The 13,352-nt window shown below is 36.5% G+C and overlaps 1 protein-coding gene across 3 annotated transcripts in view; it reads right to left on the reverse strand.

Annotated features, from left to right (window-relative positions):
* Positions 1-4,521: 4,521 nt before the first annotated feature.
* Positions 4,522-13,352, reverse strand: part of GMPS (guanine monophosphate synthase) — a 58,181-nt gene continuing 49,350 nt past the window's right edge. For all 3 annotated transcript variants that reach the window (XM_032485735.1, XM_032485750.1, XM_032485742.1), the window contains 4 exons: positions 11,494-11,609; positions 8,286-8,416; positions 7,163-7,335; positions 4,522-5,948 (listed from right to left, as the gene is read on the reverse strand). In XM_032485735.1, coding sequence (XP_032341626.1) covers positions 5,847-5,948; positions 7,163-7,335; positions 8,286-8,416; positions 11,494-11,609 — 522 coding nt within the window. In that variant the 3' untranslated portion in view covers positions 4,522-5,846. The remainder of the gene's footprint in view (positions 5,949-7,162; positions 7,336-8,285; positions 8,417-11,493; positions 11,610-13,352) is intronic.

Raw genomic sequence — 13,352 nt, forward strand, 5'->3', positions numbered from 1 at the left:
TTTAAGAAATTGAGAACAGTTTTGATCAAATATTAATGAATATTCAAGAAATCAAATAAGTATATGTGTACATACATATGACTTTAATTTTGGAAACACAAACATCTTTAGCTAGTCATTTAAGTATCTACCCAGTATTTTATATTCACTGTGTCCACTGTTAACACTCTGGGCAAAACACTGACACCCTCCTATATATCTAAGAGAAACAGGTTAATTTTATTACCCAGAACCCCCTGATAGCATATGCAATTTCTTATTTCCCACATCCTGATAGTGTCCACCCTATCTGCTCTTGCTTCTCTAATGAACACTGACATTTAATGACAAATTACAAAAGTCATCATTTCCTCCTTTATGAAGTTTAGTGAAGACAAAAAAAGCATTGAAGTCATTTGACATTAATTTAGCAAAGCTATTTTATGCCAACAATATTGCCACAACATACAATAGACATTTCAGTATACCATGAACAATTAGTGATTTCACAACTAGTTACTCCAATTAACAAAATATTTTATAAAAAATCTGTTCAAAAAGACATTACATTCACTTTTTCATTTAGTATAAGGTTGCAACAATGGTCATAGTAGATTCAAAACCAGAAAATTACTTACCTTGGACATTTGTATTCTCCAAAGGCATATACTCCACTTGAATTATTCAAGGTTCAGGTTTCCTGGAACACTCACTCAGAGGACTTTGGAGCTACTGAACTTAGCATACCCAAGAAATAGCCAAACTCCCCCCACAAAGTCTTGATTTTGCTAATCAATGGGCTTCTAGCAAGGTCAAAAGAAGCCACAGGATTCACCAGTGAACAAACACCCTAAATGAAAAAATTAAGATGGAGCTACTCAAAAGATTTTCATTCAGGAAACTCAGGTTACAGGTTGGTCATCTCTAGCTCTCTAGAGAATTATATCCAAATGGTACAGCTCCAGAAGCATTTCTAAGTAAGTGTAGTAATCGTTTCAGCTCCATAATCTGGCTTAAATCTGATCTGGAGACTTGGCTGCAGCCTAGGGGTCATTCCTCCTCTTTACAAAGGCAAAAAGCAGTAGGAAGAAAGAGATTCTCAAAGAAGCCTGTATAGTTGTTGCAGAGACTTCAAAGCAAGTACTATCTATGTCCACTGCACTATTACCAAACAAGCCCTTGGAGTGTCTCATCTACAACACAACACAGGTATTCCCTGGTTTGAAAGTTCACTTTACGCCACTTCACTTTTGCAAAGATCTACATTAATACCTGTTTTCACAAACCAAAAGAAATCCAGAAAGGATTTAAGCTTTTATGAAAAAGGACAAAATGTAAAAACAGCATTCAGCGTTTTGTTTTGCAGGTCAGTAGAGACAGCGTAAACCTCAAGCAGCAAGAGTGGAACAGCCAAGCTCCTTCCCCAGGGAACCACACTCAGCATCAAGCTGCCATAGCTTTGAACTATGTGTATAAACACCTGTTCTTTATCTAGATTTATTTTGTGCATCGTTAGCAAGATGTGTTCTAAAGTAATTGTTCCTTTGCTTTACATCATTTTGGCTTATGGAAGGGTTTCATAGGAATGCTCTACTTTCAGATATCAGGGAAAACCTGTATAGGTAGCATCATTCCAGAGTCTGGTCTGTAGCTTTAAACTAATTTAGCTACAAGATCTTTAGCAAATCAGTATCTTTGGCCACCTCTTTTCACCTATATGTTTGACTAAGATTTTAAGCTGTAACTAGAGAGGCCAGGTATGTCCCTCAGTAACAACTTATTCCAGCTGGGATATGGTTAACCATCAATGCTTGGGCCCCACCAAGATACTAGTTTAACTGACTTGATTGTAGGGTCTGAGCATTATACAGAATTAACCCAAGTGGTAATAACAGGTATTCCGGGTTGAGAACCGCTAGAAAAGTTAGAATTGGGTGGAATACCTGGGCCTCTTCAATATATAAGACTAGGATTGGGTGCTGGCATTTTGGTAATTTTGGGGAGATTCCAAATCTCTTCACTTGTCACTAAATGAAATATTTGGGAATATAAGAGCCAAGGATGCCACCATTACTGTTGTCAAAGCCCTACATTGGTAAAAAAGATTTCCTGGCTCCCAGTATCACCTGTGTGGCAGCTAAATTACCTAAGGACAAAAGGGGTGCTTTCCAAATGTAGAGACATCCACCTTGCATTCAGTTCCCTGTTAAAATCTAAACTGAGCCAATGAAAGGAACATCCACCATGGTAATGACTAAGATGTCTTCTCACCACATTCCAACGAGAATTCAGGAAATGGGGAGAGGGGGGTAAGAAAGCAGTAGGGGGAGTAGCAGAGGAGAGTTGTGTGGAAAGGTAGGAAGAAACAGAGGTGTAACATTGGGCATAAAATTATCAGAGGATTTCCGAGAGACAGTACTATCTCCAGAAACCACTCACTCACTTATTGTAACTAAGATGATTAATACTTTGGAAGCACATTTATCCCTGATGGTCAGTTACACACTGAGAACTTCTTGTTAAGCCTTGCCTTGAAGGGCTCTGGAGCATTGCCTCTTCAACACAGAGAGCACAAAGCCTGGATTCTGGCTCTGTCGACAGCTGTATATAACTGAGTATGGGAGAATTTTCATTAGTCTCAAAGTCAAAGCATATTCTCTGTCAACTTTTCCAAAAACACATAGTAAAGAGACTGCCACTGGGAACATGTTGACGAGTATCTTCCAAGTGTCATGGTCACAACAGAAGAAAGATTCTCAGGTGGTCAAACCTTGCTGATCCATGCCTCAGTTTCAAAAAAACGGGTAATTAATACCTGATTTTACAATGTATTTTGATGCTTACTGTTGACTGGGTCATATCTGATGCTAAAAGCACTTTAAGAAAGAAAACTATCCCATTTTTCAACTCATCTCCTGCCACGTTTTTTCTTGTTAATAAGAATTTAGGGCTGGATTTGGTGTAAATATAATTCAACTGCCTCATCTTACATGTAAAAAACAAAAAACAAAAGAAAACAAAAATTCTGAAATGACCAGTTTCATACAGCTGTTTAATGGCAAGACAAAGCACTAGAGATGAACAGCCCACCTACCTAACCTGAAAGCCCTCATTCTCTAGAGGTTTGATTCAAGTTACTCAATAAAACAGACTAACAGGAGATAAGCCCAAACACAGCAAGGAAATAAACTTTTATGACGCTTGTTTGGCTACATGCATGCAGCTACCTTAGGATAAAGGAGCGGCAAAAGATGGAAAAACTTGGATAACCCTATCTCCCAGATATATTTAAAGACCTGCTCTCAGAAATTATGCCAGGCTGTTACTTCTAACAGAGCTGACGATCATAGATGGGGCCATTAAGGTGAGACTAGGTATTTGGTTCTTGAAAACTTTTGCACCTACCAATCTTAGGAATAGATGATGCTTTCACTAACCTGTCTCCCTTCTTCTATAGGTACAAAGAAACAAAATACGTCTCTTAGATGGAGAGGTAAGTAGGTGAGGGGAATGCAGTCAAGAGCTGCCAAGGATAATCAATGATAAATGTTATTGGTCAGGGAGTCACTGTCTTAGACTTGGTCAAAAATAACCATTCCGTAATTTTATATAATTTTAGGTGCCAGAATTTACTTAAACAAAGGATAACTGGGAATACGGAAACCCTACGTTTAATTCTGAAACTCATTAGGTGACCATTACTAAGTTGACCTTGTTTTCTTAACTGTAAAAGGGGACTGCAATCTTAACTTTTCTCAGGTCCTCAGATAAAATACTGTGACGGTACAGAGTAAATGTCATATGGCACAAAGCAAAAAGTGCTTTGTAAAAAAAGAAAAGACACTAAACATTAGGAAATTTGAGTTCTGGAATTTTTTTTTTTACTATATTATATAAAGATATGTTTTGGAGAAACCATTTTTCAGTATTAAGATTATATAAAAGGGGTTTAGTGGACAAGTATGAGGAAAACAATAGGTTTAAAAAGTTTAACCATTATTTCTAACTTTAAAATTTCTCAGAGCTCTGAATATAATGTATACCATAAATGTCCAAGACGGAAGAACAAGTGAGCAGCACTTTCCAAACTTATATGACCACCCTACCTTGTATCTCTGTGGAATACTATTACACAGAACATACTTGATGGGAAAAAAAAATTCTAACTATATATTCTTCCCAGATTCCTATTATTTGCTTGAATACAAAATCGTAAGACACTTTTGCTAGAAGAATTCTTTGCACATAAATGCAAATGTTTCTAAGCCTTTTATAGGTTGTCTGTTTCACCTCTAAAATAAATTGACTCCAAATCTGTTAAGGCCAGGCCACTAACAAACATATCCTCTTTGCAAAAGGATCCTCTCTGCATTATGAGTATCTCATCATCGGGACAGAAAATGAACCCTTCAAGTTTTGTAGAAGTCAAATACTCCTTTGTCTCAGATACAAATATCTGTTACAGTACACAGAAGCTTCTCCGTTGCTGGCCAATCAACACAATTTTCTTATCCTCTAGGCCAACCAGAATGAAAGGAAGACTTCTGCCATGTGTATTTTATTGTTCAGCTAACACTGAATCCCAAACAAAATTGTGTACCTGATCCAATGCCAAAGATCCAGAAAATCAGGTAAGAGGCAGCAACCTGAGATGAAACTGGTATGAGAAATATATGGTAATGTTTTTAAATAGTAACATGAGCTAAAATACTGAGAGAGAAATGGTTGTAGAATTTAAATCCAGTGCTGTCTATTTTTATAGTGCTTACATGAATGTTATAAAAGCGTCTGTTAGAAACTGGCAGCAATGGCAGAGCCCTACACCAGTTCTTGGATCTTCTCTTACAGCTGGTAGAGAAAAGTACAAAGTTTGGCAATACTCTGCATGGACCCAGACTGGTCACAATCTTCAGAGCAGTAGGTAATAAGCTCGTCTACCGATTACATGTAAGAGTTCATCTTACAGCTCTTTACTAGAGCATGCAAACTGCAGGCATGCATTTGTAAGCTGTGCGCATGCATGATGGTTTCTGTGATCTCAGAGATATCCTCTGACCAAACAACATTAAAATGCTCAAATTTATCTATGCTAGACCACAGTCTCTTCTGGAGAGAGAACAGGTAACTTCCTCTGCAAGGCTATGGAAGTTGGCAATATAAGGCTGGGAAGATAAAGCTCCTTTACTAATGAACAGGTTGACAGCAATATGGAGCATGATTTGAAAACATTTTAAACTAAGACTACTCAGTTCCTTCCTCCCATGGCTGTGATGACATAAAATTCAAATTAACTCAACAAATTCCTGGTCTTTTCCATCTTAAGGTAGCTTACCACTTCATAGCCCCAGTGTCATGCAAAAGTGGCTGCAACAGATACACGTTTATCTGATATGTTGATCCCTTCCCAGAACCTTTGGAGGAATAAGGTTACTTAAAAGGAAACTCAGATTCTCCAAAAGGTATACATACTAATTCACACTGGTAGATAATGGGTGTTTCTACCATCACTTGGAAACTGGCAAGAGGACAGAAATCTATTACTAGATCGCAAACTCACCCACATCCACACATTTTCGTTGACAGACATTTCAACAGCAATAGTGAGTTTATACATAAAAAACAAGTGAGGCAAAGGCAAAAGCAGTGTCAATCTGAGTGTAGGCAATGGTGCTTTGATTATACCCGTACAAACTCTTCAGTCCCTTTTAGTTATCCCCAACTCAGCTCTTAAGCCATAGGTTTTTGCTGTGGAGAACTCAGATGTGATGTAGTCGTTTCAGTAACTCTTTCGACAGTACTGCACTTCAATACTGGGAATGGTTTCTAATCAATTTAAACTCACACGGTACTTTAGTAGAACAAGTTTATTACTCCCACTCAGTAGTTCCTGGGGGCTTTGATGTTAAGTCGTACATAATTCGAGAAATGCCAGGAATCTTCTTAATCTCAGTGACCATCTTTAACACCACCTGTTATAAAACAAAGATTATAAATACAGAGCCAGGGTCCACTGCATGTCCAACAGACCTAGAAGGCTTGCGTTTGTAATCTGAAATTAAAATGTGATCTATTTTTACTATAATCCTCTATGTATAGGAGATAATCCCGGATTAATTCATGTAGTGACCCTTTATAGATTTAAGTGACTTAAACTCAACACTACTCAAAGTGTAGTCAGCAAACTGGTGTCAGTCTGCAAATTATGTTTATTACTGGTCCATAACAAGTGCTTAGAAACATTTATAGCAGTTTGACATTGCTGTGGCATCCAAGCATGTGATTTTATGGGCGTAAGCCAATGCTTCACAAATGACCTGTGGCCTACAACTCCAAGGCCAACAAGATGGCACATGATGCACTATAGTAATAACCACTGCTGTGTGGACATAAGAAGGCCTGGTCACTTGACTGTCCAGAGAGACTTGGCAAATGTGAGCCTAAGGGAAAACAGACTCTAAGACACATTCCCCTACCCAGCTATCTAGCTATAATCAGAGCCTTGGAGCAGTGGTCCAACTAATAAAGTCTGACTTTGATTTTTATTTGCTATCATGCAAATAGCTCCTTTGAAATACTCTGGTTGAAGAATAACAGGAGAGGGAGACGGTGATCAAAAGTGCAACTGACAGTAACACGGGCATTAAGAAATTCAAGGGTGCTTGGCCATAATGCCGTCAAATCTCATCCTTGGGGGAAGGGTACAGCTCAGTGGTAGAGCGCATGCTGTCTGTACGAGGTCCTGGGTTCAATCCCCAGTACCTCTGTTAAATTAAAAAATAAATAAACAAACAAACCTAATTACCTTCCCTGCAAAAAACAAAAACAAAAAAATCTCATCCTTATTTCTGATAAACTCTTCTTCATTCCAAGGATTTTCTTTTTTACTTGGAGAATACTATTTATAAAGTAGAGGTTGGTAAGATTAGATAAAATGATAGATTAGAGTTGGTTACTCTCCACATAGTAATCAGAAATCTGGAGGGTTTTAATAAATGTAAGGCCTTTTCCTACTATAGTGCATTAAGTAATCAATTACGTGGAGATAAAGAAAAAAAAGAACCTGTCTTGTGAACAGAAGACCAACCTCAGAAACATCGACACTGTCACAGCCTATCCCATTCACCATTATTGTAAAATGTATAAGGTATTAAAAATGTACATTAAGAAAAAATACATAAATTACCTCCACAGGGATCTCATTGCCAGGGGTTGCAGGTATACCAGTCATGAAATCACTAGTAATAAAGGTTCTAATAACCACAGATCTCTGGCATGAAGGTTGCTTCTGAAGTGGGTCCCGATCAAAATGTAATGGTGTCAAAATCACCGGCATCTGGCTGATTTTCCCAGCATACCCTAGAGAAATGAAGGTAACATGCAGAACCAATCACTACATCATGGAAAAGCACTCTAACCTAGTTCAATTAAATCCTCCCGGACAATATCTAAAATTGCCTACATACACACACCACTTCTTCAGACTGTCATCATGTACTATTCTCAGTTACTCTCATAGCATTTTAAGTAAACTCAATCACAAATACAAGTAACAGAATCTGATAACAGCAGTGGTATGTGACAGTGATGTGAGATATATATATATATATACAGTCAATTCATTATTCATGGTAGTTATGTTCTGTACCGCAGACACTAAGTTAGGGAATACTGAACCACTACTCCTAGGGGAAACAGAGTTGGGTTCCTGCAGGCCTCTGGTCATAACATTTTCATCAACTGATCAATACACAACCTTGCTTAATGTGTGTTTCTGTTTAAAGACATCTTATTCAATATTTATTGTGGATTCATTAACATTGGACTCACAGCCAACAACACCATAACTCATGGCTGAATGAAGCTTATCTAACACACGTATTTTCTCAGTAAGGCACTGCACAGCCTTCCTGTGCTTATCCCAGACAGCACCTCAGCACTATGCTTGGGGAACATTTTAAAGTGAAATCACCAGCAAAAAGCACAAAAATGCAAAAAACATGACCTTAAATAGACTATAAAAAGGATACATGTTTATAGCAAGAGAGCTGAAACAAGAAGACAGAGGGTCGCCTTGTTCAGCCTCAGCTGGGAACATGCAAGTTGGGCAACTCAAATTTTCTGCCACTTTGTGCATGTCCACAAAAGACCACAAAGATGAATAAATTTTATATAGATAAGGCAGTATCAAAGAACTACCCAGAATTTAATAATAAAACTAAAAGCTGCATCTTCCTACTAGACATCATAATGCCATGCTTCCAAAACCTAGTTAGAACGTGCAGTGATAAACAAAATGGGCAACCTACCAGACTCCCTGAGAATGTTATGGGCCTCAAAATCAGCTTGGCGTAAAGTACTGAGCACCCCTGTTGTCAAGAAAGTGGGAGTAACGTCTGTAGGAGGTTCTTTAACTGGAGGGCCAAATATATAGACAACTCTAGAAGTGGGGGAGGTGAAAATTATACAGAAATTATGTTTTAGTATGAGAACCAAGACACATAAAGTAACATTCTTTCCATTTATTCTTAGGCCTCTCTCTTACCCACTTCAAATCCCCAAATGAGTAGGACAGGATCTAAGATTATAGAAGGTCTATATTCTATGCACCTTCTCAAAGTATATTCTCTGGTATACTCGTATCTCAGAATGTGCAAAGACTTTTGAGTATCACAATCATCTTTTCATATAATGTACTGGATTCAAGAGTATCCCCAGAACTTCATGTCCATCTGGAATCTGTGGATGGAAACAGGGTCTCTGCAAGGTCAAAAAAAGGTCATAATGGCTTGGGGGTAGGGAGGGCGTTAATCCAATGATTGGTGGGTGTCTTTCTAAGAAAAAGGAAATCTGGAAACACAGACACACAGAGAAAAGAGGGCCATGTGAAGACGGAGACAAAGACTGGACTTAAACTGTCACAAGTCAATGACTGCCAGCAAACACCAGAAACCAGGAAGAGGCAAGGAAGGATCCTTGCCTAGAGTTTTCAGAGAGAGCATAGCCCTGCTGACACCACCCTTGATTTCAGATTTCTGGCCTCCAGAAATGCCAGAGAATAAGTTTCTGTTGTTTTAAGCTTCCCAGTTTGTTGTAATTTGTTACAGTAGCCCTGGGAAATTAATCCACATAAGGCTGGGGAAACAATGAATAAACAGGTTTTATGACAAAACTTCAGAAACTGCAATATGCTAGTATGCACTGGAAACCTCCAATATGAGGCTACAGTGAATTGCCCAAACTTAGTTGGCTGTCAACTCAACCTTCTTTATCATTTTGGGAAACACTAATCCAAGAAAGATTCTTATTTCCACTTTATTAAAAATGTCACCAAAGTAAGATCCTTCCAAAAGGAATGACTGACTACTGCTTTAAGCAAATGTCTGTTTGAAAGATATGAAGATACACTGCAGGTGTTAATAAAAGTACAATTTGAAAGACAGCTTGAGGAAATTAGACTCAAATAATTACAACTTAAGGGGACTCCTGCCACTAGTTAGGGCAATCCGTTTCACAACCTTCTCCCAGAAAACAAGAGGCAGCAGGGGTAGAACTGAGTGCCACCTAGCTCTTCCCAATCCAACTCTAGCCAGCAGGCAACTGTCCCTTTTCCTTAGCCCTGTCTTTAGCAGAGAAAATAAACCCCCCCTGCAACTACCACAGTTGAGGTTTAGTAATGTTTTTTCTTTTTTCTTAATATGTATTTAGAATAAAACGTAAGAAAACAGCATCAGGTCAAAACCACCACTACCACCAACTACTTCATTGCCTCCTTCCAAACATATTGCAGCAGGAAGGTTTTTGTGTCATGCACAGAAAGCCACAATTTTAAACAATACAGTTCCTAGAGCTCATAAAAAATCCTTAGAGGAAAAAGCTACTAGGCAAAAAAAAAAAAAAAAAAAAAAAAAAAGCCATGAACTTATTCTTTTTATCTTATTTCTTTCAAACAAGAGTGACCAGATTGTACAGGGATAGGCAGTCTTCCACACTGTATAGAACAATAAAACTGCAACAGTTCTTCTCTGTACAAAGATTCAATCATACGAATTGGGGGGGGGGGGGGGGGGACGGTGCTGGCAAAAATTGAAAACTTTTAAAAAAGTTCTTTAAATTCCAAAAGGACTCTGGCAAAGAAATAGAAAATTCACCAAGACTCTTTAATGGCCTGCTAGGTTCATATCTTAAAATCTAGTTTTTTGTTTATTGGTTATTAGACTGTATTTTTTTTTCTCTTTTGGGGAGGAAGGAAGGGTTAAGAAAGGAGGGAGAGACAAACAGAGAAAAAAGAAAAGATAGGCAGAGAAACCAGCATATAAAAGGACAAAGATAAAGTGTAAGCATGAGTGAGTACGTTTAGCAAAAGAAAAAGAGAGAGATGAAACTATAAGAATGTTGTGAAATGAAAAACATACTAATTATACAGTAAAAGCAGTGGAGCCAAACTTAAGGAAAAGGAACTTTCTGTATGACCTATAAAGTTTATTTAGGTAGTAACATTTTTCAAAAGATGAATGATGAACTATTACTTTAACCATGACAGTTACCTCCATTCAAAATAGGCAATTACAAATCTACCATTATTCATTAATAAGTCACTTTTTTCAGTATATTAAACATGCTTCTGTATCTGAGGGCTTTGGATTCATCTGAGTAAGTTTTTTAAAGGGCGTGTTCCTATCAGTAAAAATGTGATTTTTCTTTAACTCTCTGTCTTAAAGGTCACACCAGCAGACAGGTATAAAATATACACACCCTGTTAGGTGAACATCAATAGGTAGATTTATAATTTCTGTAGCTAATTTGAGTAAACTGAAGTTTCAAATAATACTTTTTGGCTGTTATCTGCCTGATACTCATTAAGAAAATAGAAAAGAGTAAACAACTGTGAAATAAGAACATTTAATTAGCATCCGGTACTAAACAAGTATGATTTTTTTAACTATACATGAAACAATGCAACCATTACACACAGATTATAAATCAGCTGTTGATATACCCAACAGAAGAAATTAATGTGCAAATTAAAGGAAAACTGGATCTGAAAAACTAAATTCAACGTCAGTTATATATTTAATGCAGTTATTTTAATGATATCTGGCATATGTTTTTCTTTTGATTTACTCTAGGATTATTATTAAATTGACCAAGTCTCTAATGGTAATTCTATAACCTGTATAATTTTTTCAGTCCTTCTGGAATAAAACATGTTACCATTAAACAAATAGGTAGTCTAAGCTCCTAATCAGGAAGACATGTTTTAAAGCTGTTTTTTAATACTGTATACCAAAATGCAAGACTTTCGTATTTCTCCCTTAAACAACAAAAAATTTTAATAAGCAGATGACTGCACTGTAATGAGAAAACAAAATACAAGGTATTACCAAATACCTGCTGGATTGTGACCTCAGCACATACCTGTATCTACACTTGAGCCACTGGTCTCTCAACAGTGGGGAGACCTTAAAAAAACACATCCTTCCATTACATCTCTCCCCCACCCGCTGCAGAACACACCTGTTAATGTTGTGACACATGCGAGGTATAAGCCTAGCCAGAAAAATAAGGGATTCCCAGTCAGGCTCATCCTTACTGGAGATTCCACACACGTAACTGTAAGAACGACAGTCACCCTAAAAATAAAAATATAATTGATCACTTTTCATGGTTTTATAGAAGCCAAAAGGTGAATTGGAAAATACTTCATGCATGGTAACACCATTAATAGTAATTTAAAAAATCTTTTGAACAAAAACATACTTGAATAAAAGTATATATGGATAGTTTACTAATAATATAAATAAATCCTAAAATTAAATCCCCTAGTAAATCATACCTAAATCAGTTCAGACATAAAGAAAGTGTCAAAGTAATTTCAAGAATTTATTCAACATGCACCAGAGATCCATTGCGATTTCATTCCAAATACCTGCCCAACTGTAGGTGGCCAGCACACTTAATTTGGCAGACAAGATCTGCCCATGTTTATTAGGTGGATAAAGGATTTTCACGTCAGAGATAAAAATAATTTCATAAATATTTACTTATTAATTCCTTTAAAATGAGCAAAGAAAGTTAATTTTAAAGGAAGTGAATAAAACTGGTAATACTGATTCTCATTTCCTTTGTCCTGTTTAATCCAAATAATTTGCTTTAAAACAAAAAAAGCCAAAAAAATTAAACTGAAAAGCAACTGAAGAGTAAGAGTCATTAGATAACTACCTAATACCCAGTATACTGAGAATATGAGAATTCAGGCTATTTTAATGCTAATAGTATCTATCGAAGTTTAAAATGTATATGCTCTTTCATTAAGGAGATATTACTGAAACACATGAATAACTGCTTGAAGAAATAAGATATTTCTTATTTGTTACTTGCTGAAACACCTATAATAGTGAAAAAGTAAAAATTATTTACATGTCCGTTGGTAAAAAATGGTTAAACAAATTATGGTATAACCATACATGAAATGTAAGGCAGCAGTTAAGAATAAGAGTCTACTGGTAATGGCATGAAAAGATAAGAAGTTCATGATGCTCAGTTAAAAGAAAAAAGTGATGAACAATGTGTCCATAATTCCCTTTCATTTTCTTTCCAAAATGTTTCTAGAAAGAACATTTAACTGGTGAGCAGAAACAGAGAGAATCTTTTTAAATGTACTGCATTTTGAATTTTTTTCTTTACAAGTACAGTTTGATATTTAGAAAATAAACTTCACTGCTATCATAATCATGAATTATGATTTTTATCTGGGTTTATAAGGGTCTCAGCTTCAAGGGCCTAAGAGACTAGATAAAGTTAAATAACTAACAACAAAAGAAACTTTTATTTTGAAAGGAAAAGTAGTGGAAATTGAGTAAGTTTTATTTTTTAGAAAAAGAAATCCCTCATCCAACCAATTGTATTACCTCAAACATTTATTTATCTATGACATTATCTACGACACTTATCCAAAAAGGGGAGTGAAGAACTAGGTCAGTTCAACTCCCTGTCTAGCAGTATACAGAGCTGGAAGTTCTCTGTAATAGATCCATTTAGGACTGAGGAAAAAAAGAAAGAAAGAAAAAAAAAAAATCAACCTATCTGCTCTTCTATTTTTAAATAGTAGAGTAATTTCTGCCTGTAAATCTCGTATCTTGAACTTTAAAATGAATTTGTTTATGATAAATGAGATAATCTATACACCATTGAAAGAAAATTATTTCTACAATTCCGGGAAGGGTTATTTCAACAGTGATTTAAAAACAACATATGTAGCTTACACACAGGGCCTTTAAAAAGGGGAAGAAAGAGGGGGAAAGAGTTCTGTAAACAAAATAGCTGGCCCTATCATTTCCCTAAACCAAAATATTTTAGTTTAATTTTAAAATAAT

The sequence above is a fragment of the Camelus ferus genome, chromosome 1 (assembly GCF_009834535.1).
Source record: "Camelus ferus isolate YT-003-E chromosome 1, BCGSAC_Cfer_1.0, whole genome shotgun sequence".
Classification (NCBI taxonomy): Eukaryota; Metazoa; Chordata; class Mammalia; order Artiodactyla; family Camelidae; genus Camelus; species Camelus ferus.